The sequence below is a fragment of the Balaenoptera musculus genome, chromosome 12 (assembly GCF_009873245.2).
Source record: "Balaenoptera musculus isolate JJ_BM4_2016_0621 chromosome 12, mBalMus1.pri.v3, whole genome shotgun sequence".
NCBI lineage: Eukaryota > Metazoa > Chordata > Mammalia > Artiodactyla > Balaenopteridae > Balaenoptera > Balaenoptera musculus.
Window position 1 is genome coordinate 37,588,894 of NC_045796.1, and position 25,062 is coordinate 37,613,955.

General features: G+C 42.2%; 1 protein-coding gene across 5 annotated transcripts in view; it reads right to left on the reverse strand.

Moving 5' to 3' along the window:
• The window catches only part of TPD52L1 (TPD52 like 1), a 98,200-nt gene extending 74,311 nt beyond the window's left edge, over positions 1-23,889 (reverse strand). For all 5 annotated transcript variants that reach the window (XM_036872020.1, XM_036872018.1, XM_036872017.1 and 2 more), the window contains exon 1: positions 23,677-23,889. In XM_036872020.1, coding sequence (XP_036727915.1) covers positions 23,677-23,695 — 19 coding nt within the window. In that variant the 5' untranslated portion in view covers positions 23,696-23,889. The remainder of the gene's footprint in view (positions 1-23,676) is intronic.
• Between the last annotated feature and the right edge of the window lie 1,173 nt (positions 23,890-25,062).

Below are 25,062 nucleotides of genomic sequence, written 5' to 3' on the forward strand. Positions count from 1 at the left end.
CTTATACAAAGCCAACTATTGCTTCCTTCCAGATACATTAATCCTACATCACTTCCTCCTTTGTCCCTGTAAGGCGAGAGCTTGCATTCTTCTCTCTGTGGATATGCCCGCCTCTACTGCAAAGTCCCAGAAGCTGGCCTCCTTGGATGACGCCGGAGGGCCTCATGTGACTTTGGTTTGGTCAGCCAGAGGTTTTCCCAGGAGATCTGTGAGAGCAGAGGGGTAGAAGACTCACTTCAGCCATTTCTGCTGTTCCTGCAGCCAAGCACAGTCTTGAAGGCATCGGCTTTCTGTGGCTGAGGTCCCAGTGTTTGCCCCCCACCAGCTTCATGACGTGAGCCATTCATTTTGCTGATGCAGACAGGAGCAGGTGTAGCTCTGGAGCCAATGGCAGGAACGGCAGCTTGGTGGCAGCAGGTCCCAATAGCAGTGGCTTCCTGATTCAAAATGCTTCTTAATAGTAGCTATGGCAGCAGCAATATGGGGCCCCAGTTCTGGGAGTAGCTTTAAGAGTTGTTCCTGAAAGCTGAGTCTGGAGTCTACTCCTTTGGCCACTATGATTCTGCGGCCTTTTAACAGGGCTCTGTAACAAATTCCTTCCTGTTTAAAATGGATGGGTGCATTCTGTCCTCTGCTGTTGGACTCTAAATGACATGCCCCCTTCCTCCCCAAAGGACTCCCAGATTTTACTGAGATAATAATTGAGTACATTTGGTTTAAGACAAAGTTTCCCTTTCAGTATGTCTCTTCTGTGTCAAGACTCCTTATTTAGCTCATATTACACATTGCCAATCACTATCATTATTTATTTACATTTAATCAACATTTGAGTGTCAACCAAGTTGCCAGGGATTGGGCTCTGCAGGAAAAACAACTGCTAAAACTTGATCCCTGGCTCATTGTTCTATAATCACCTTCACAAATTTCACAGGTTTTATAAATATTTTCCAATTTCATTCTCATACAATCCAGTGATGCTTTGTTCATTGTTTTCATTAAACGTCCTTCCCTTACGATCTTCCAGTGGAATCATACAAAGAAATACCAACAACATCAACCCGTGCTTCTGCTCAAGGCCCTTCAGTAGGCACTCTTCATCCATCTGTGCTTCTTTCAAATACTTACATCCTATCATTCCTAACTACAAAACCTAGCTCCAAGCTCACTCTTCCAAGAAGTTCTCCTATATAGTTCTGACCCAGGCTGGCCACCTTGAACCTTCTGGATGCTTCAGTGTTGTATATGCACCTTCAATGCTGCTTTCATTCCCATTTTTCATTCCCATTTTCTTTTCATTTTTGTTTATTGTATAAGGATTGGTTCTATTGGAAATTCCTCAAAGAAGGGGAAGTTGTCTCTTTGGCTGTCCTCAGAGTTTATAACACAGTGACTGGCATGAAGTACTCAAAATAACATGCCTTGCATTCTTAATCCCCACCGTGTGTGTGCGTGTGTGTTTTTGTGTGCGTGTGTGTATTCCAACGTGGTATATAAACACACACACATACACGCACACACACACACAGTAATTTTTTTAGTACTTGGTGTGCAGATTACTTAAACTCTCCAGGCCTCCATTTACTAATCTGCAAAATGAAGATGCTGTCACCTACTGCTTAGCTATGTTTTGGTGAACATGAAATGGGATCTTATATGGCAATGCTCTGAGCAGTGGTCCAGGGTCCAGAGGTGAGGAAATGGTAGGGATGATGACGTCTGACAGCCAAGCCAGTGCTCATAACATCCTGACTCCCTCAGCTGTTCTCAGCCAAATTAATTTAATGTCTTCTTCTTTCCTTGTACTCCAAAAGCAAAGGCTCCTTTAAGAAGCTGCACCCAGAGCCTGGAATGTCATCATCCATCCAAATGGCAGGTTCCCTCCCTTTCTACCTTCAGCCACCTCTCAGAACCACCCCCTCGGCAGGCAATCCTCTCCTGACTGCCTATACAGAGGCAGCCACTGCTCTCCACCTCACGGAGCTAAAAGCGTAACGCCTACACTTTGCTCACGACTTCAGCTCATGAATCCTGAAAAACAACTTGTGCTTAGATAGCTAGTGGGAAGCAGCCACATAGCACAGGGAGATCAGCTCGGTGCTTTGTGACCACCTAGAGGGGTGGGATAGGGAGGGTGGGAGGGAGACACAAGAGGGAGGAGATATGGGGATATATGTATAGCTGATTCACTTTGCTATAAGGCAGAAACTAACACACCATTGTAAAGCAATTATACTCCAATAAAGATGTTAAAAAAAATAAAACTAGAAAAAAAAAAATGACACAGCGCTGTGCGTTTGTTCAGGGTTTACGTACTTCCCCTGTGCCTCTATGTGCTTTGTACATCTGCCTTAGATGCTGTTTAAACCACTTTGTACGATGTCCAGCCAAGTAACACACATTTACAACTATTGGCTTAATAAAGTCCTCCCAGCATTGACTCAGCATCTATGCCTATCTGCCTTCCTAGGGACTCTTGGTCATTACATGCTTAACTGGTTTCTAGAAAGTACAGCTGCAGAGGAGCATAGCAGTGCCTCCCAAAAGTCAGAAGCGTCCTAGAGTTAGCCTTGCCCATAAGAGCTGCCCCGAAGGGGTGATCTAGGTAGGAGCCACCAGGAGAGGGGCAGTCCAAACTCAACTTTCCGAATGAAAGCCAACTGCCCCAGAATCTCTGTAATGTCCTAGAGACTCCTCAGACCCTGAAATCAGTGCACCGTCTAATAACAACTCACTCCAGCTCTCCTTTGACAAACTGAGAGAAGAGAGAAATTGTCCAGAGATCTATGGCTCATACCACATCAAGGGAAACAGATCAAGCCTGGATGCTCATTATCTGTGCTGACACATTTTAGCATCCCTCCTAGTTCATCACTGTATCCCAGAATCTATACATTACTCAGCGCCCAGAAGATGTTCAGGAAATGCTTGTCAGTAAACAAATGTTATCATAAAACAACATATGCCTCTATCTAGTTCTGTCCTCAGTGCTAGTGGAAAACACCCAAATCCTATAACTATTCTTAGTCTGATATTTAAATCCCATGATGCTCGTTAAATCTCAGTTTGGTTTCCTCTCTCTTTTTTTTCTCTAGAAAATAGCATGTACATAATCAGGTAAAATAGCTGGTCTGCCTCAACACTATCGCTGAAGTCCCCAATGGTTAGCTCTTTTTGTACTGTGGCTGATATGTTTCTTGAGTCTCTTAATAGGTCTGTTATGTAGTTCTCTTGTTTATTCCTAAATCCTCCTGAAGGTCTTATATTACAACCTCTTAGTCGTCCTGAATTTTGGTCTTGGCATTGTTACTTATGCTAATCATTTAGATCACGTATTATCAGGTTTGCTACCTCATTGCTACAAATTAATCACTACAGTATATAAATCAATCCATTAATTTGACATCATATTCACTACTTGGTTCACTGCCATCAGATTCTTTACCCTTTCTAAATCTTAAAGAGAAAAACAAACAGTGGGCTTGAACCCAACTTCTAAGATTACTTTAAGCCATCATTGTTTCCCCTCTTCTGGTTCTAGCTTTGTAACCTGCACAAGAGCAACGCCAGCCAGCCTCCTTCGCACTACCAGAAAGTACTGTGAATAGTCACAATTAGATGTACTGAATAGCATTCAGCAAGTATAAAGGGCTATGGTAATAGCAAGTCATTTGGCTGCCATTCTGTGGGCCACCAGAGCTGGAAACTGGTAGGATTCTGTTTATTTAAAAGAACTTTGAGCAAGTAAATAGAAAACATTTTGATACCTGAATGTATCATTAGAAAAACCAGGAAACAGTGTTTTATATAGATGTTAAACAGTCCCACTCATGTTTTCAATTATAAGTTGAATTCTACAGAACAGGGTAATTCACACTCTCCTTTATATTCTCTGATAAAGAAAAGCTGAATACACAACACACACATATGCTGAATTTATTTATTTATTTAAAAATTATGTATCACATTTAATTTGCAAATTCTAATTTGTCAGTAATGTCACGACCTTCAAAGTTAAAGTGAAATTTTGCTCAATTTAGAAAAGTTATAAACCATGCTTGGCACTAACTGCCCAATTAACCATAGCAGATGGTAGGTAACTCTGGGAAAAGACTCACTTTCAAATGTCTATCTTTGAACTCTTAATAATACAAGCCTGCTTTTCTTTTCCTTCCTTCCCTCCCTTCCACCTTCACTCCATAACAGAGTCGAATTGGCTTACGACATCATATATGATGAAATAATAATTACACAAAAATAAAATAGGGCTTATGCAGCACTTATGAAAAGACAGAGAAGAAACTGAGACATCTGATGATTCACCAAGACTCTGAGTAGAACAATTATTCACATGATAGAGCGTCAACAGAAGAACAGCAATAACCAGAGCTATGGATTAGAGGTAATGAAAAGGTAGTATCGGGATGGTATCAGAGTTCTGCCTGGTGGTGGATTCAGGTGCACTCAGACACCAGGTAGAAAGTGACTCTCCTTGTTGAAATGGCTTTCAACACTCTCCCTTAACCAGATTGCCTCTAAGAAGCTGCTCCCCAGAGCAACACAGCCCTCTTAAAAACCATTTCCGATTTTTTCTTAGAATGCTCAAACAATGCTATCATGCAGGAGAGCAGAAAAGACTCACTTCAAATAAGAGCTGCCTTCTCAGCATTTCTGTCCAAAAAAAGATCGCTGGCATTCAGAGTAAGTAAATTGAAGGACTAGAAAAAAGAAGTTAGTACCACCGAAAAGAAAGAAATGAAAGATCATTCTGCCACATTGAAGCTATCCTGTGGAAAAAAAAACTTGTGCCTTAAATATATACCAGATATAATAAAATTATCAGCATTGTAAAAACAAAACAATAGTACAACTCGCATTATCCTAAAGCCTAAACAGAAAGGGAAAAAGATGATCTGCTTGTGAAGTGCTTTGAGGGATTTACAAAACAAACATTCAACCACGAATACCATGGAAAATTAGCATTCCTATAGTGGTTCTTAGTTAACAAAGGTCTTTGAGGCTTGTGGGGATTATTATAATTCTTATTCACACTTCAGGGAGTCCAGCCGCTGAGCAATTGCCTTCACCCCGGAGGCGGAGTGGGACTACCCTGTGTTTCTTTGAGCAGCACTATACTTACTGCGTTAAGCAACAGGGTCTACTTGGGTAATCCTCTGTGTTCTAAGGGTCTACTTGGGTAATCCTCTGTGTTCTATAGAACACAGTGATAAACGAGAAACGGAACAGAGCTAAGGCACAGTGTTTTTCCTCTTGAAGTTCACTGTTGCCTGGAGAGTTAAAGTTGATCAGGCAAGCGACTGGGGAAGCTGTGTCCAAATTGCAGGAGAGAACCATGAAGGATGCCTGGAATGCAGTCAGGTACGTCTGTTAAGATTGAGCGGTCTGAAGAATATGAAGGATTTCAGAGGCACATCAAAGGTCTTTAAGGTTGGGTGAAAATAATGTTTATATTTTGTAAGAGGCAAAGAAATAACGAAATCCAATCAAGTGATGTGGGGCTGCAGGTTTCCCTTTAGAATTCACGGAGTTGTGGACACAGCAATTATAAGTTCAGAGTATTCACCAGGGTCACCAGTGGGAATGCAGGCAGTGTCCCAACCCAAATCTCTTCTCCTTGTGCAACTTCAAGTGTACTCAGAAAGCCACATCTCTCTTCTGGAAAGTAAGCTCAGTTAAAGGCTCTGTGCAGCGTTATCAATCCCAGAGAGAGGCAGAATCATCTACAACCATCACTCCACCCACCACCTTCATCACTTTACTGTTTTCTTTAGCACTGACCAACAACTAGTATACTACATCTTCAATTAATTTATGTTGTTTACTATTTGCCTCTTCCTTAGAATATGAACTTCCTGAGGGCAGAAATTTTCATTTTGTTTGCTTGTGTTTTTCTGGAGTCTAGAACAATGTCTTGGCACATAGATATTTTATTTATTTATTCACTTATTTTTTAGATTTCTTTTTTTTATTGAGGTAAAATAGGTTTATAACATTATATTAGTTTCAGGTGTAAATATTTTAGATAATTATTGCACAAAGAAATGAATGAATGAAAAAATGAATAAAACCAAAGCCACAGAACTGGGGTACTTGTGGGAAGACATCTGAGTATTTGGTATTTTATATTATGTTTGAGAGAATTTCGTCTATTGAGAGACGATCAGGTTTAGAATTACAATTTTAAGTGTTTAATTAGGAAATTGATTTAAATGTGATGTTTAAGTGGAAATCTTACTAAATTTGTAAGTAATATTAGAACATTCAAGAGAATTTTAGATTTACTATATTTACATATTTAATTTTTAGATTTATAAGATTTAAGTAATTGGGAAGGATGTCAACTAGAAAACTGAAGTACTCAAATATGAAATTGACTATATCAGCTACATTTGTACATCACACTATTTGACTGTCATACTATTCAAAGTTCCTTTAAGAGTGATTATTAGCATTTGCTAATTTTATAAATAGAATAAGATTTGCAAGCTGAACTTAAGAGTGTAAGTTTTCTGAATCTGACTGTAACGAATAACATGTTAACGTTTAAATGAAAAAATAAACCTCTAAATAGTCTTTCCAACAAGACATAGGAACAAATCACCACAATGTGCTGCAGAAGGTGGAAGGCTGCACGTGACAGGATCACAGGGCTGCGAGGCAGGAAGGAAACCCGTGTTCTGTTCTAGTGTCTCCACTTATAAGAAACTAGCCTGGGTCAACACCCCCATCCCCACCCCAGATCTCTTGGAGTGTTTTCATCCACAAAATGAGGAGACCGTATGACATCATTTATTAGTCCCTCCCAACTCTAAATTATGATGCTGCCCCTTAAGGACATAAAACAGATTCCAAATGCCATGGAAGTTGACAGAAGAGGGGGATTATCTCCAGGGAGAAGATCAGAAGTTCATTAGTAGCTGGATGGGATCTGACAAGTCGAAATGAGAGGAACCAGCCTTCCAGGTGGACAAAACCACCTGAGCGAAGGGTCTAACGTGGGAAAGTAGAAAGTGGGCTTGGAAAACGAAGGGACAGGAAAATGTCCAATGATGAGCAAGCCAGCCAGTGCGGTCAAGAGAGCACTTCACCAGTGTGTTGATGAATACATCTCATAGCTCAAAAAGCTAACGTGTTAGTAGCAGCCTTTACTGTATCTGCTAGGATGCCAGAGATATTTTAATAGCACAATGGTAGTATTTACACAGGACCTAAACAAACACTTGATTATCAAAATTAATACATCTATTTGTATTAAGATTAGATTTTGGAAGAAGGATATGCTTTTACATTACACAGTTATTTCTTGGGAGCTTATTTTAAAATGACCTTATACTGTACTACTTTATTAGTATAAAGGCTAATCATGATTCAAGTATTCATTTTACAGAATTCATCTTGAGTTCTATGAAACAGAAAGAATACCCACATAACCTGATATTTCTGTAAGAGATTTCCTCTTCCCTAAATTCTCAAATTTAGCAAAGCTAAAAATACTCTCCAGTGAAAGGTCAGTGAAAATGGGAGAAAAATGGACTCATATTCATCAATATTTCAAACCCTCACAGGTTATCAGCAAAGACTTGGGGGAGGTGGCACATTCAGGGAAGGAAATAAGTGTTTTTCAAGTTCAGTAACTTCTTGCAACATGCAGAATAGTGGACCTAAGAATATGGACATATTTTCTCATAAATCTCTACAAAATAGAAAGCAGAGCAGGTCACATGCACATTACAGAAGAAAATGCTACCAAATTATTGTAGCTTTTATTTCTATAAATGAGATTTTCATTTGTCCAGTTAAAATAGTTTGAACAGGTTTGCTGATCCGAGGTTTTCGACTGCACTGAAAATCAGCTGCTCGGGTAAAGCACCCCCACGGGACTGGGCGGCAGTCTCTCCTTCTCGTCCCTCCTCCGCCCTGTTGGACCCTCCGCCCCAGGGCAGTCAGAAAAACCTGGGCACCCAAAGCACACGGTTCATTTGCACATCTCATACTGAAGACTATTAAGTATTTGCTCAATATTTGCTTAATGGAGATTGGGAGAAACTGAATATCTATTTCTTTGTTTGGAAAATATACATCAGGTGTCCAATGACCTCTTCTCTTTTGAGCTGTCTCACGAACAAAACTCTACGAAAAAAAATGTGAAATTCTATACTGAATAAAGATATCACAGGGGAAACTAAGAGGTGATGATAGCATTTCCTGGGAAAGCACCATTAGAAGCATCTCTCGTCCTAAGTTTCTCTCCTCAGCCTCCAGGCATTTCTTCTTCTCTCCTGCTGTATTTCTTTTTCTCCTGCTAAGGCTCACTCTTTGTGGGTCCTTCCCTCCTTGCTTTCCATATTTCTCCCTTACCCTCTCCACAGCCCTCTCCCTCTCGTTTTCTTAAGAGGAGCAACTTAGTTCTACCCCAGCTTCTATTTTTATGTCGACATTCCCCAACACCTAAGCTTAATATCTTCTTCAGCATTTCAATCTTGGAAACATTCTGTGACAATGAAAGAATACTGAGAATTCTTACTATCACTCTAGCACTTCTTTAATTTGGAGAGCTTTTATGAGAAGTTATAATAAAAAAATTTAAAAACTATTCATTTCTTATAAAAGTTGAAATGTTCATCCCCTATTACACCCTGCCGGGGTTATATAAGACGTTATCCACTCGGTACTATTCATTCATTCATTCATCGTTTCCTCCACAAATATTTACAGAGTGCTTTCCATGGACCAGTCATTGTTCTGGACACTGGGGATATGGTAATAAAGGAGACAAAGCCCCTGCCCTCAAGGAGTTTAAATGATAGTTGGGAGAAAATGAAAACAAATAGTTATGCATAATATAACATGCCGTAGTGCTATGAAGAAAAAGAAGGTAAAGTAAAGGGAATAGATTGTGATGGGGTTTTATATATTTATATTTATATTTATACATAAATAGCTTTCATTTGTGCATTACTTATTTTTTGAAACATCTGAAATAGCAAGAGCAGAAATCTGCATTTCTCATCAGGAGCTTTACAGAATACTCAGAAATCTCAAGCATGCTGCTAAGCAACAGAAACCGGGATCTTCAAAGGCCCGCCATCCGGAATACACGCCTTGCTCCACGGGCTCTGCATTCCTTCAGCAAGGCTGCACTGTAATAATCAACACCCAAGCCACGGAAGATCAGAAATAGATCAGCTAACTGAAAAGATAAGCACTGCCGGTGCTCCCCACCACCCCGATGATTTATTAAATTATTATGAGAGAAGCAATGCAAATGAAAGCAAAAAGTTTAACCTGCTCGTCCTCAAAACGTGTCCAAACGATGAACATTGCTTTGTTATGCCTGCGTATCTCTAAGCTTTTACCCAAATAAATAAAGAAGGACCCAAAGAGCAATCATTTAAAATATCCTCTTGGGACTTCCCTGGGGGCACAGTGGTTAAGAATCCGCCTGCCAATACAGGGGACATGGGTTCGAGCCCTGGTCCAGGAAGATCCCACATGCTGCGAAGCAACTAAGCCCGTGCGCCACAACTACTGAGCCTGCGCTCTAGAGCCCATGAGCCACAACTACTGAGCCCGCGAGCCACAACTACTGAGCCCGTGTGCCACAACTACTGAAGCCCGCGCACCTAGAGCCCGTGCTCCACAACAAGAGAAGCCACCACGAGAAGCCTGCGCACCACAACGAAGAGCAGCCCCCGCTCACTGCAACTAGAGAAAGCCCGCACCAGCAACGAAGACCCAACGCAGCCAAAAATGAATAAATAAATGAATTTATAAAAATAAAAATTAAATAAAATATCCTCTTGTTAGCAAAATTGCAGTGTGCTTTAGTAGGTAAAATTTATACTTCAGAAAAGAACTTTGCATGCTGGCCAGATGTCCAAATTCCATCAACTTATATACTTATTTCTATCTTCAACCTACTCATCTTTCCTTAGCTCCAGAGAGCTATATTTAATCGTGTGGTAGGTGGTGTACCACATCCAAAGAATTTTCTGATAAAAGAATGCACTAAACATAGTAACTTGACACCTAACTGCTTCAATAAAAATAGGGTGGTAAGCTCACAAAGAAATGACATTTGTTTAATAAATAAATCTCACCTTTCCTTGTAATTACCGTAATAGTACCCAAGCGCCATCCCCAGTGCCACCCGGGCATCATCTCCCTCAGTCACCACCAAACCCCCTGGGTGGCCACAACTCTCACCGTTCTGCAGATGACCAAACTGAGACTTGGTTAAGTTAAAGGTCACACAACCAAAAAATGACTGAACTGGGACACGAATCCAAATCTCTGTGACAACATCTGTGCTCTCCACCACTAGGCTAGAGTCCCTTTATCTGACAGAAGCTTTATCTTTCTTCTATTTCTTCCTCCTGACTTCTCCCCACATGACCGCACTCATCTTCTCAGCCTGGAGAAACAGCTTATGTGGGTGTACAGTCAATCTCTAAATGAGAAGTACCAGCATCCAGACTAAAATCTTAGGAATTACGTTAGGAAATGAAAATACCTAACTTGACCGCAAACTTTCCATATAGAAATGGAAGCAAGCATAGTTCCATTATGGTTGTTTTATATATATTGGAACAGCAGCTTTATATATATAAACATACACACACATTTGTATGTGTACATATATACATACACAGATACATACACATCTTTTTTATTTTTAGAAAGCAACATGGATAAAAGAACTTGAATGAGCCTTTCAAGAACGAGCTAGTCAGGACCTCAAAGGACATCTGATCCAACTCCTCAGGTAAGAGGTGAGCAAACAGACCTGAGAGGTGAGTCATAATGATGACAAAGCCGAGACCAGACACAAGTCTCCGGGCTCCCAGGCCAGTGCCCTCTCTCTACATCAGATTGCCTCCCAAAAGGGTTTGATCAAGAGACAGATGACAGAAACAACAGAAGGCATCTACCCAGGGAAAAATGTAGATTTATATTGGGGAAAACAGCCAGGGCTCTCTATAGATATACTTTGGACCATGTGCCTGACTCAAAGTAGAGAGTCCTTTGGGGCAAATGACTGAGCTGGCACAGCCTGGTAATTAAGGGAAGGGAGAGAAGAAAATGGGGCACAGACCAGTGGGGAAGCTGGACCCTCTCTTCCTCCTGGATTCCTTCTGTGAGCACATGATCACATCTACAAACCGACCGCACAGCCGCCAGTCTGCCACAGAAAAAGAAGATGCCTGCTGATAGAAAGTAAGGGTTACATTTCGTGGTGATACTGGTAGATGGACTCTGGTCTTGCAAGAATGGCAAACCCTGGGTCAGTTTGTTTTTATGGGGGAAGTCGCAGGGAATGGAACACATTTTTTCATTTATTTAACTACTATGCTTCAAACTATTTTCTTCACACTCATTTTTTACAATTCATGCAATTATCCAATACTGAGCTAAGTCAATAGAAAGAGCCAGTTGATTTCAGTGGAGCATTAACATGGAACCAGTAGACTCTCAAAAAGATTGTAGCTTGCTTCATTCATTTAATAAATATTGATTGAATCCCTATTATGTGTAAGCTCTAGGTATTGGAGATTGAGCAGTGACGAACACAGTAAAATATTTTGGCCTCAGGGAACTTACTTTTAGGAGGGGTAGGAAAAGCCAAGGAAAAAAATACATTAGGTAAAATATATAGTATGTGAAAGGGGAATAGCGGCTAAAAAGAGAAACGGAAAGCAGGTTAGGGAAATATCAATAGTAAGTGTCTCTGTGTGCGTGAGTGGTGAGGGTGTAGGGTGAAGTGTTATGTAGAGAGGCCACGACACGATCATCACTAACCTTTGCAGGGCCCACGGCAAGAGCGCAAAGGAGGCACACAGCCTGTCCTTTCTTCCCACAGACACCCTGCACCATGTTAGCTACCAACTGCCACATGCATGTTACCATGAAGTCAGCTGCTTCAAATGACACGCTTCTATTATCTCTGAGCTTCTGTGGGTCAGAAACCTGGGCACAGCTTGGCTGGGTCCTCTTTCAGGGTCTCACAGGGCAGTAAGCTGTAACCCAGATGCCAGCCACACTGCACTCTCCTTCTTTTTTTTTAAAATTAATTAATTTATTTATTTATTTTTGGCTGCGTTGGGTCTTCGTTGCTGCGCGCGGGCTTTCTCTAGTTGCGGCGAGCAGGGGCTACTCTTCGTTGCGGTGCACGGGCTTCTCATTGCGGTGGCCTCTCTTGTTGTGGAGCACGGGCTCTAGAGCGCAGGCTTCAGTAGTTGTGGCTCTCAGGCTCTAGAGCACAGGCTCAGTAGTTGTGGCGCACGGGCCTAGTTGCTCTGCGGCATGTGGGATCTTCCCGGACCAGGGCTCGAACCCGTGTCCCCTGCACTGGCAGGTGGATTCTTAACCACTGCGCCACCGGGGAAGCCCAGCGCTCTCATCTAGAAGTTTGACTGGGGAGAATCCACTTCAAGCCTCACTCAGGTTGTTGGCAGAATGACTTCCTGGCGTCTACAGAGCAGAAGGCCTTAGGGTTTTGCTGCCTTCCTCAGGTCCTAGAAAACACCCAGTTTCTAGAAGCTGCCCAAAGTTCCTGGTCACGTGAGCTTGTCTAACACAGCTGCTTCCTTCATCAACCCACCAGGACAGTCTCAACTCCAGTCTGCTAAGACAGAGTATTATTAAAGTAACATAATCAAAGGATAACATCCCATCATGTCTGTCACATGCTATTAGAAGCGAGTCACAGGTCCTGCCTGAAATCTCGGTGGAAGGATCATACACGGGTATGAAAACTGGAAATCATTCATCACTGGGGGTCACCTAGAGGTCTGTCCATCACAAGCACAAACAGGGGCTCCTGCGCACGTGCATGGGGAAACCTAGCCCAGTGAGTTTATATCGGAACTCTCAAACAGAGTGTGCATCAGAATCATTGGGAGGGCATTTTAAAACACAGGTGGCTCGCCTCCAAAGTCTCTGATTCAGTAGGTCGAGAGTGGGGCTTAAGAATTTGCATTTCTAACAAGTTCCCAAGTGAAGCCCATGATGCTGGTCAAGGGATCACACTTTGACAACCAGTACCCTAGCCTGTATGTCCAAGCGACTCCCACTGCCAACTCCAAGCGCAGCCAGCTCCGTCATCTCTCAGGATGAAGAATGTTCACGCTGGCAGCATGGTCTACTCATGGAAGGCACAGGCAAGCCTGGTAACACACTGAGGGCTGTTTGGGCAGAGAATTCTGGAGTCCCGGGTACCTAGAGCTCGGTCTAGAAGAGGAGGCATAGGTTCTAGGTGGGTCTATAGACTACTCATTCCAGACAAGGCTCACACAGAAGGCTAAAATGGGGTCCTCTAAAGTTAATGGCTCAGAAAAGGTGTCAAGAATTGTGAAGTGCTGGATTTCACCCCACTTGCAAGCAAACAAATTAGCCTGCCAGTTTCATAGATGTTGGCAGAAGATACAAGACTCCTGGGTCACAGAAAAAAGAAAATGTATTACTCACAACAATAGCAGTAGCCATAGTAACATCATTGCACCAGTTCCCTGAGCCCTAATTCCACAAGGTGATGTGCTGAGGGCCAGGTGTTGCCTGATTACACAGTGGGACGTGTTTCCGAGAGTAACACCGAGATTAGGATGCTCTGATTTTATACAGGGGCTGCTAGGAAATCTGCACGACATGGGGTCCAGAGGGAGTCCTGATCTCTATGATTTTGGACGGTAAATCTACCTGCCCCTAAGGGAGACAGTCTCTGTCTTCCAAGGCTGCCTGCTATGCAAAACCTCCTTGAAAAGAGAGTCAAGGGAAAATTAGCTGTGAATGCCTTTGCTCACAAGACCAGTTGTGCAGAAACTTGAGAGACCGACAGAGAACTGTCTCCTGACAACAGGGGCCCAGTTGCCAGGACTAAGGGTAACACTGGCTGGAAACGAGGATGAGGACTCAAGCCAGGAAGGTAGCTGAGGGAGAGTTTCTGAGGCAGAAGGATTAGTAAGTTGAAAGGCTCTGAAGAAGCAGCAAAGGGAATTCCGAAGGAGAGCATTAGGAGGTAAGGTCGGGGAAATAACGAGGAGGAAGGGGAATCACGTGGCACCCTTGTGCCCATAGTAAGGACCCTACTCTTTATTCTTAGTGAAAGGAGGAGTTACTGCAGAGTTCTGAAGGGAGGAATGGCATGATACTACCTGTTTTGAGATGATCACTCTCGTTACTATGTTGGGAATAGACTGAAGACAGGCCAGGGCCCAAGCAGGGAGACCAGCTAGGAAACTCCTGCAGAAACTCAGGTGAGAAACAATGGCGGCCTGGACCAAGGCACGGTCAGCAGAGAGGGTGGGAAGCTGTTCCGCTCTCAATATATTGTGAAAGTAGAGCTGGCATGACAGACTGGAAATGGGATATGGATATGATGGGGGTGGACCCCAAAACAAAAACCTTTCCTGGGATAGGTTTTGGGCTTCCATGTTTGAAATGGAGTTGCCATTAGCTGAGATGGCAATAACTTTGGGAGCTATTGGGATACTAGGGTTATTTCAGAGGAAGAAGATCAGAAATTCAATGTTAGACATGTTAAGTTCAAGATTTTATTAGACATTCATGCAGACATAGTAAGTGAGTAGGCTGAAGGTGAGGGGCCAGGTCCAGGCTGGGAAAATAAATTTGGGAGTTGTTGGTCTGTTGGTGTATGGATGGAATTTAAAAGCACAAGTCACGAGGAGCTCACCAAGAGAGCGAGTGCAGATAGAAGGCAAAGGAAACTGAGGAGGGGCTTGCGAAGAAGGAGGGGGGAAAAGTGCTTGGCATCCTGGAAACCAAGAGAACAAAGTGCTCCAGGGAGGAGGGAATGAACAACTGCGCCAAGAGATGCTGGTAGGTCAACTAAGATGGGGACGGTCGGAGGACTGACCACTGGATTTTTTTTTTAAAGAGAAAGAGCTAATTTTCTCTTTCCTCAAAGAGAACCCAAATTCAAAGCAATTACATGGGACCATTATAACTCCACTCTATATAACAGGTCCCATTACATTAATCCAAAATATTTATTTTCCCTCAGCCTTGAGGAAGAACTAAGAAGAACAGACAAAAATCTGAGGAAGGCAACTCTGCAGAGGCAGGCACAGGGTGTCATGGGGAAGAGAGGGCCAAGCAAAACACTGGCATCAAGTTCTTTTTTTCCTGACGTCAGATCTCTACAGGAGGTAGTTTTTGTACTTTTACATGTTGTGAATTCCTGGGTCATTGCAAACAAGCATATTTAACTGTAAGTACACAACATGTGGGATAACACTAAATATAAATGGGTTTTTTCTCTACAGTAGCAAAGGTCAAAAAAAGTTATGTTTGTATCTAATTGTAAGATTTGGGATAGTAGATTATAAAATGTTAGTGCTAATACCACTATTGTTTGTCCAGTTCTCTTAATGAGGGAAGTCAGCAACCCCATAACATACATAATCACAGAACTTAAGTCAATGTGGTGTGGGCAATATTGTGATTCCAATTCTTTTCAAATGTATATCTGAATCTCTTTTCAGATGTGTGTTTTACCGCTGTTTTTTACTGTTACTCAACCGACCTCCCTTTCTTTTCCAATACGAGATTTGCTTTTCAAATGTATTGGATTTTTTATTTGTAAGTACAAGGGCCTTTCTCCCTTGTGGAGGACAAAACCCTTGCTCGAAAGGAGGGGCCTGGGTCTCAGCCCTTCTCCTGCATGCAAGAGAATCTGTAAAGCATATGCGTTGAGCACTGCCATGAAGTAACCACCCGCCTTCTGGCTGGTGGACACACTCCCCTTACGTCTTCACATGCAGATTTTATCAAAATAGCAAGATCATATTTCAAAAAATTTCTGCATGTGTGTTCTGGTCTCTATACATTGTATCTATGCATCTTATCTCTCTTATCTGTACACATTCTCTGTCACAGGGAAAAAAACCCAAGTCCTAATGCTCAGAATAAGCTTCCTTCTTTCAGGGACAGTGTCATTGAGAGTGGACTATGGGAACCTGATGGGACATCTCATAAACGACTGCAACCATGCCTGGCACACAGTAGGCCCACAATAAATAGATATTTTCCTTGTCAGTAATGTCCTTCATGGAATGAGGAAAATAGAAATAGGTGAGTGCTTATAAGAACCTTCCAAACACTTGAAATAAACTTTGCAGGAAGAATGAATATCTTGAAATTTCCAGATGGAGACGTGGGGTATCAAAAGAGGAATAATGAGGCCAAAGACTTCAACTTCCTCCTGGCCTGTCCTAACTCTTAAGTAAGGGAACCATCTTTCCATGATGTCTTCATGTAGAAATGAATCCATTTTGAAACCCTGAATGTTGTAAATACTTATAAACAATTTTCTTTTCTGCTCTCATTATTGCTACTCTCAGCTCATTCATGTGCAGGGGGGAAAATCAGTGAAAAACAAACAAATATCCAACAGCCAAAGACTCTGAAACTGAGAAATTTGAAGAGATCCCTTCTCACCGTCCCCAATCCCTAGTTATCTTTTTCTTTTGAATGAATCAGTTCTGCTTCCAGGATTCTTGACAAGGTGCTCTTGCTATTGATTGACAAAAGAGGTGTCTTATTATAAGAAAATTGCATTTTGCAATTTCCAAGGGCTTGGAGGATTCTATGTTTCAGATACACAGCAGGGAAAATGTAATTTGTGTAAGGTGCAAATAACCATGGATAAGTCTGGAGATAAGGTGTAACATATACACAGGTTTTCAGTGTGTGGTACATCATTTGGCTATAGCACAAATAGTCAAGTGTCAGATTTTTGTCTTTTGAGAAAGAAGCAATATGGTGGTGATGAAGGGGTACTCTTGGAGATTTGTGGTTTTATTCTGGGAATTTCACACCCTCTGCATCAAAATGTAACACTTATAAACGACTCACACTGTGAGAAACTATTTAAAATTCATCTTTCCTTGAAGACCCGAAGCTTTCATTTAGCCAACTCAAATTCATTAAAATGTCCTACTGCCTTCCCTGGTGCATGAATAATGATTCTTAATTTAATGCATAGATTTTAAATAAGTTACACTTCATTTCTAAAATAGTCAATGAAAAGTAGAATGACAGGCTGGAAAATCCACAGATTGGGGTCATCCTTTACGTGTTCTTATGCATCCTAACTCCATAAGTTTAAAAGGTGGCTTCAAAGTGTTGCTGGGGACCTTCCAAAACTGCAGTAATGATGAACGCCCACATACACGGAGAGCAAACCAGGCTGATGCCTGGGACTGCCACCCTCTTTTCTTCAATTGCCATTTTTAAAAATTAATTTTTACTGGAGTAGAGTTGATTTACAATGTTGTGTTAGTTTCTGCTGTACAGCAAAGTGAATCAGTTATACATATACATATATCCACTCTTTTTTAGATTCTTTTCCTATATAGGTCATTACAGAGTATTAAGAGGAGTTCCCTGTGCTATACAATAGGTCCTTATTAGTTATCTATCTTATATATAGCAGTGTGTATATGTCAATGTCAATCTCCCAGTTTATCCCTTCCCCCTCTTTCCCCCTTGGTAACCATAAGTTTGTTTCAATTGCCATTTTAGACCACAAAAATTTAACACAGAGATTGCTACAGTAGCTTAAGGACAAACCCTCTGACGATTCCATTTTTTCCACTAGGTACCTTCTTAAAGTAGGTATTCTGCTAACATGCTGGGAGACGGTTAAATTAAAACATATCGGGGTAAACAAGTAATTATAATACTCATGAGACTATAAAAATCTTTCTTTTTTGGGTATTCATTGAGATGAGTCCTTTTAGCGGGCATCTAGAGTGTACAGACCTTACTTTCTGGAGACAAGCATGTAGATCCTATGTCTTTTATTTATTTTAAAGTCTTGAGATTACGAGATATAGATGAACACGAAGTGGAATAACATATTTGAACCATTCCACCTTTGAACTGGCTTTTCCTTGCAGCTGCTGATAAAATTCCGTACTGGTTCTAAGAATCACATGGCCTGTGATTTTACAGAATTTCCCATCTTGAAAACAGAACTAGAACAGCAAGCTGTTGCTACATAAGCACCCCTACCCCAACTTGCCATAATATGGGGCTAATTCTTGCAGACCTCAGCTATCCTGGGTCATATTCCCAGACCTAGACGCTGCCCATATATGCAATGGATAGTATGGTTAAATTCTGCCCTTTTAAAACCCCCTTGACCATACAGAACGTCAAGAAAAATCTATTATTTTTAACTTTGCACACTGACCACTTATACACACCAACTTAGGAGATGGTATAGAATATTAGTAAAATCCCAAAGTGTGGAGTCAAACTCTCTGATTCCAAATCTGGGCTCCAACACATCCAAGACCTATGAATTAAAGGAAGTTGTGTAACTACTCTGTCATTTAGTTTCTTCATCTGTAAAACGAAAATAACATTACCTTTCTCTTGACTTTGTTGTATTTAGTAATAACATGATTTTTTTTAAGTGCATAATAGCATGGTATCTGGCACTTAAAAAAACAATACAGTATCATTGTTTTTATCACCCTCAATGTGAATTAGTTCTAATGAGTACTGTAATACTCAAAAAGTCCCAATGAGATGGAAATATATCATCTAGTTAGTTCTATGTGCCATTACCCATAGGAATGACTCTTCTTGGTTGCCCTCCCTGGAAAGATGACCCATGTCAATCAAACACATCTTTGCTTCCCGTTGGCATATACTGCCCATCACATCCTGAGAAATGGTGTAGTATAGTGGTGGAGCTTACACTCTGGACTCAGATGGACTTGCAACTGAATTCTGCCTTCCTCACTGAATTTTTCTGACCTTCAGTTTTCCCTGTCTATAAAATGAGTTAAAAGTAATAGTATCGGACTTCCCTGGTGGCGCAGTGGTTGAGAATCTGCCTGCCAATGCAGGGGACACGGGTTCGAGCCCTGGTCTGGGAAGATCCCACATGCCGCGGAGCAACTAAGCCCGTGAGCCACAATTACTGAGCCTGCGCGTCTAGAGCCTGTGCTCCGCAACCAGAGAGGCCGCGATAGTGAGAGACCCACGCACCGCGATGAAGAGTGGCCCCCACTTGCCGCAACTAGAGAAAGCCCTTGCACAGAAACGAAGACCCAACACAGCCATAAATAAATAAATAAATAAATAAATAAATAAATAAATTATTTTTAAAAAGTAATAGTATCTATCTCATGGTGTCATTAAAGGATTCAATAAGATAATGCATGTAAAGTTCTTGGCACATGCTACTAAAAACATCAGCAAATGTTTATAGAGTACTTACGAAGTGTCAGGTACCGTTTTAAGCACTTTGCATATATTAACTCGTTAAATCCTCATTACAATCCTATGAGATAGCTATTATTGTTTTCCTCACTTTATGTATGGGGAAACCAAGGCCCAGAGAGATCAAATACATTTTTCAGGGTCATGTTAATGATAAGTGACAATGGTAGAATCAAAATACAAGCAGTTTGACTTGATTCTGAAATCTTAACCACTATTCCCTGCTACCTCTCAACAGTAAGTGCTTGTTGAATATTTGTTATTACTATAGTAATCAATAAATATTTGTTGAAATATTTATTTGACAAATCATTATTTGTCAAAGTATCAATACTTATTTATTATTTACTTAGCTCCCTAAGTACCAAATCTTATGACTGGCCAGAAAAATGGACTCTTTTGCTTATAAGTTTTTTGAAGCAACTTCTCAGATTCTGCCTACCAAGGGTATCAAGAAAACAAGGTGTATATTAGGGAATGCAATTCAAAATAGGTTCCAATATACTATAATATCTATGATTTGTGGTTCCAATATACTATAATATCTATGATTTGTTATGACTCCATTTTATAAGAATGTTAATTGCAACAATAGTACATGATTTGTTGCAAATGATGGATTTTTATCTTATATAAACATCACTGATTACTTTAAAACTTTTATTTAGAGGGAAAATAAAACAATAGAAGGTAGCTTTGAAGACACTAAGAATGCTCTTCATAATATTTTCAAAAGTCATTAATCAAAATGTGTAATACCTAGCTTCCACAGTTTGAGGTTTATGATTATATGCCCTGAAATGTGGAAAACAGATTTTTTTCCTTGGGTAATCTGATCCCTACAATATAAGAGACTTGACCTGTTGCTATTTAGGAGAGAAGGGATTATTTTACTGTTTTGTAAAAAAAATAACATGCCTTGTTTACAAAGCAAGAATTTGTTTTCATGGAATATTAATAAAAAGGATATAACTGTATTCATTTTTCTAGAGCTCATTCCTTGCTTCATTTTCTGTTCTTATCCTGGTTTGTTTTCTTTCATCTATTTCTAATTTACATTACCTTGCTGTGTTTCATATATCTGCATAAACTGCCCTGAGTTCTTCCTGGAACAAGATGAGTGCAAATAAATGTCCTGTGAGCAAAGTAGAAAGTAAGGTAAATATGACATTTTCACTTTAATGGAATCTGCAAACAGGATTAATCTGATGTTTATTACTTTATGTCATTCATGGACTTCTGAGAATCCTTCTGAGCAGAATGTCTGAATATAAAAAATAGTTACTGTAATTTGGCTGAATAATGGCACCCAAAGATATCAGGTCCCAATCCCTGGAACCTCTAAATGTTACCTTATATGGGAAAAGGGTCTCTGCAGATGTGATGAAGTTAAGTATCTTGGGATGGGGAGATTACCTTGGATTATCCAGGGGAGCTCTAAATGAAATCACAAGCATTCTTAAAAGAGAGACAGAGGGAGATCTGGCAGACAGAAGAGAAGGCAATATGACCACAAAGGCAGAGACTGGAAAGATGCAGCCAAAGAATACCAACAGCCACCAGTAGCTGGAAGAGGTAAGGAAAAATTATTCCTTAGAGCATCCAGAGGGATCGAAGCCTTGCTGACATCTTAATTTTGATCCAGTGATAGTGACTTTGGACTTCTAGCCTCCAAACTGTGAGAGAAAACATTTCTGTTGTTTTAAGCCACTAAATTTGCAGTAATTTGTTACAGCAATTATAGGACACTAATACAACTATTAATCTGAATATATACAAGTGTTAAGTGAAATTTTGCCTTTTAACATTGAAGACAATGGGAAAGACAAAAAGTTATTTCCTAGAGAAACGAAATATTGAAAGGTAGTTCAGAAAGATCAGGAACTTTTTACTTTAAAGGACTGCCATATGTTTCAGGAAAATGCTACATTCCTAAATAAATTCTCTCTCTAATATATCATTTTTATGAAAGCAAATTCTCTACTACCAGGAAAACAACTGGCAACGCTGGCCTCCTGTGGGCCTCTCACTGCATACTGTTCTCCAGGCCCTCTTCGGGGAATGGTTCTGCTCCTAACCCCACTTCTGTGTTTCACCTTCTACCAAAGTCAAAGAACATATCTGCAGCATTTCACTTAGGGAAACGTTTCTAGGACCCGCTGCTGCATTTATGGAGCGATGTGTACAAATCATGTCCATAGCATTTGTGTGGGGGGTGGTCCCCTGCAAAGTACGTGGGGATATCTTATCAGCAGCTGACCACTTAACCTCACTCAGTTTTGCTTTTCTCTAGATCAAGAGGCAGAAAGAGAAGCCATCCCCACTCTAGATAATTCTAAAATAAACGGTGTTGAGGATAGAAACTTGCATTTAGGAAATCACAGGACTCTCTTAGAATCTAAGAGGCAATCCATTTAGCCAGAGAAATGTGCCAAGGGGCAAGAAGATCTCGAACTTGATGTTACAAGAAATTTACATCTTTGACCTGTTTCCTTTCTGGAGAAGGGGAAGGACAACACTACTTAGTTCATGAGACTGTTGTGAAGAAGAAATGAGTCAACACATGTAAAGCACAAAGAGTAGAAACAGGGACACAGTAAACAAACTCTGCTGGTTTGATTGTCACCTACTAGGCCGGGAGATTTTTCAGGCTCTTGCTACACTGTGGCCCTCTTCTTATCATTAAGATGCCTGCAATTTTACATTTTACTTATCAAATAACTATCAAATTAATGTCCATCTCTTCCTCTACTGTAAATTTCATGAAGCAGAGATCAAGGCCGTGTTTGTTCCTCCTAGCACGCGTGCTTGGCCAAGGAAAGCACTGGAATATTTGTTAAGTATATTTCTCAAGTAAAGCAAACAAATAACACTAGTGGGTCCAATCTGTAGTTTCAGAAACCTGATGAATGTTTCCTATTCCTATCTGCTGTAGTTTTTCTCCAACCTCACTGAGTAACAGATTCACCTGGGAAGACTTCAAATATACCCATGCCCAGGCCCCAGAGATTCCAATTTGATTGGTCTGGAATCTGCCAGGGCCTGTATTTAAGACTGCAAATGATTCTAATCTGCAAAGCAGGTTGGAAAGCTCCAGCCTTGTTTCCACCTGCTTCAGTTTAGGAGTGAAGGCCTCCAACCTGACTTCTGCTTTTGAATTTGACCAACAACCCTTGGTTGAATTCTCCTTTCCTATTTAGAGAGTGGGGAAAAAAATACTGGAAGTGGCAGCTTTATGCACAGGATCTTGGCTGATGGTAAGAAAGAGGATGGTTTGTACTGTTCAGACCATCGTAATCCTGGCAGCAAACCTGTTGGGTGGCTCCAGGCCCAAGTATCTGCCAAGTCGCTCACACGCAGGACGCTTAGGCCTCTACAGGCCGAGCATACACGGTCATGAACCTCTGCTTCCTTTTTTTTTTTTTTTAAACCGGGTTTTTTATTTATTTTAAAAAGCCTTCACAGGATTTCCCGCAGTGTGTTAGAAAGGTGGTGGTGATTGTTTTAAAGGCTGAACTCTGCCCCCCATCCCTTCTTGGCGTTGCTCCCAAGACAGACTCCAGAGTCCGTGTCTTTCCTACCAGTCTCCTGCTTCACCCCCGCCCACCTCTGTTTCTTTCCACCAACCATTTACTTCCACTCTTGTACGGTTCCTTCGGGATTCCCTAACCCTCGTCCGTGTGTGACCCCAAGACACCAGGCTGCCCTTGGTGAAGCGGTCTCGGGCTCCTCGAGCGGGCGACCCCAGGAGCTGGGAGCGTGGCGGCCAGACCGTGGCCGGCGGCCCTGCGCGCCTGGGGAGGCAGAGGTCGCTCCCGACCGTGGGAAACAAGGACACGCGTGTCGAGCTGCTGAAGATCAGCGGGCGGTAACGCTCTCCCGGCCTCGGAAGGCAGGTCCCGGCCCTGCAAACCCCTCGCGTAGCCGGGAGAGCCGGGTCCCCGCGGAACCACCGCCGCGGCGCGCGCCGCGCTCAGCCCGGGAGTTGGGAGCCGCGGGACGCGAGCCCACCGCTCAGGGCAGGAGGGTCGCGCTCCCCCCAACTCCCCGCCGGGAAAAGGGAACGAAACGCGGACTCCGGTCCCTGCCCAACAGGTCCTTTGGGCGCCCACGAGGTTCGGGAAGCGTGTGGGCGACGGGCTGGGAAAGAAGTAGAGCCTTCCGCTGGCGCATTCCCTGCGGAGGGTCCCCTGCACTTCATGCGTCCTTCACTGGTCCCCAGCCCCACAGCAAATCCTGAGTTTGGGGAGCAGGAATTGCCCCGCAGGCGCGGGTAGGAGCAGAGTTGCGGACGCGTGGAGCGGTCACCCATCCGCTCGGTCCGGGAGCAAAGTTAGGTGATGTAAGGAAAAGGCCTTTACGCTCCCCAGGGCCTGACCCTCAGGGCGGTCGGCGACCACTCACCTCGTGCCTGCGCCTCCATGGTGGCCGACTTCGGGCTGAGCACGGCGGGGACGCCCGGCGCTTGGAGGAGAAGCAGCAGCGGGGCCCGAGCTCGGAACGCAGCTGGCACAGCCGCTCGCGTCCTCTCCCGGCACGCTCGTAGCGAGCGCAGCGCTGAAGGGGTGGAGACCGCGCAGCTACCTCCGTCTGCCCGCCTCTGGTTACCTCCGCCCCTTCCAGTGCACCTGGGCCCAGGCCTCGCGGGGAGGCAGCCCACCGCTGGGCGCCACCTGCCGGCCGCTCCGCGCATCGGGCGGACGGCGCCCGCTCCGGGCTCGGGGCGCGTGCTCCGCCCTATGAAGGCTTGAGGTCGGCTGTGCCTTCACTTTTTTGTGTATTTGGTTTTTTTTTTAGTGAGTACATTTATTGATACCCATTTTATGTAGTTCAATGAAATAATCCACAAATTTAAAAACATTTTTCTTTTGGATATCACCATGGTCCATGTAAATACTTAAACGTCAGAATCGTCTGCAAGTAGCACTCCAAGTCACATGTTTAAGTTTGCAAACCTGAATATACGTATTTCATTAAACAGTGGCACTTATGTACTCAAGTGATCCAGTGGCTTTGGAATCTATGACTACTGGGCATGTGGGATAAAAATAATGCATACGTTTAAATCAAGGGAAAGGGTATCAATCATCAACAAAAAGAAAAATTATGAATTAATATCCTAGGTGAAGAAAGTTCCACAGTTGACACTTGGTGTCAGAATGCTGGAGATGAACTTTTGTGTGTGTGTGTGTTTTGTTTTTGTTTTTGTTTTTATGGGACAGTTTATTGTGAATGATGTTGCTAGGCCAATGGCAAGATCCATGGGCTGCAGCACAGTGGGCCAATACCCTGGGGAGAGGAAGGAGGGTGGATTTACAATAAGGAATCATTGCTCCTGGTAGAAATACAGTGCTAGGTTCCTCTGACATTCTGGACCCCAAATTTTTGTCAACTGATCAGTATATAACTGTTTTATGTGTGTTTTTGTTTAAAGATACCTCATTTAATACATGCTGTTAACTCATTAACATTGAACTCCCCGGCCAACAGCACTATTAAGCTTATTTAACTTAAGAAATGTGAATGAAACTTCTTAAGCTTATTTAATGTTTGCATTTCTCCCTAAGGCACAGACTGCCTTCTGGCACTTAGGATACCTGACAGCACTTCAGCACTAGGCTTGGGGGTCATTTTAAATAGCAAAATCACCCTCTATAACACACAAAAATAGTCTGTTTGTAGTCTGTGAGAAGGGCACTTGTTTATAATCTGAGTGCTGAAACAAGAAGGTGGAGCTTAGCCTTTTTAGACCTTTGCTGGGAGGTGTGCACCTGTTTACCCAAATTTTTC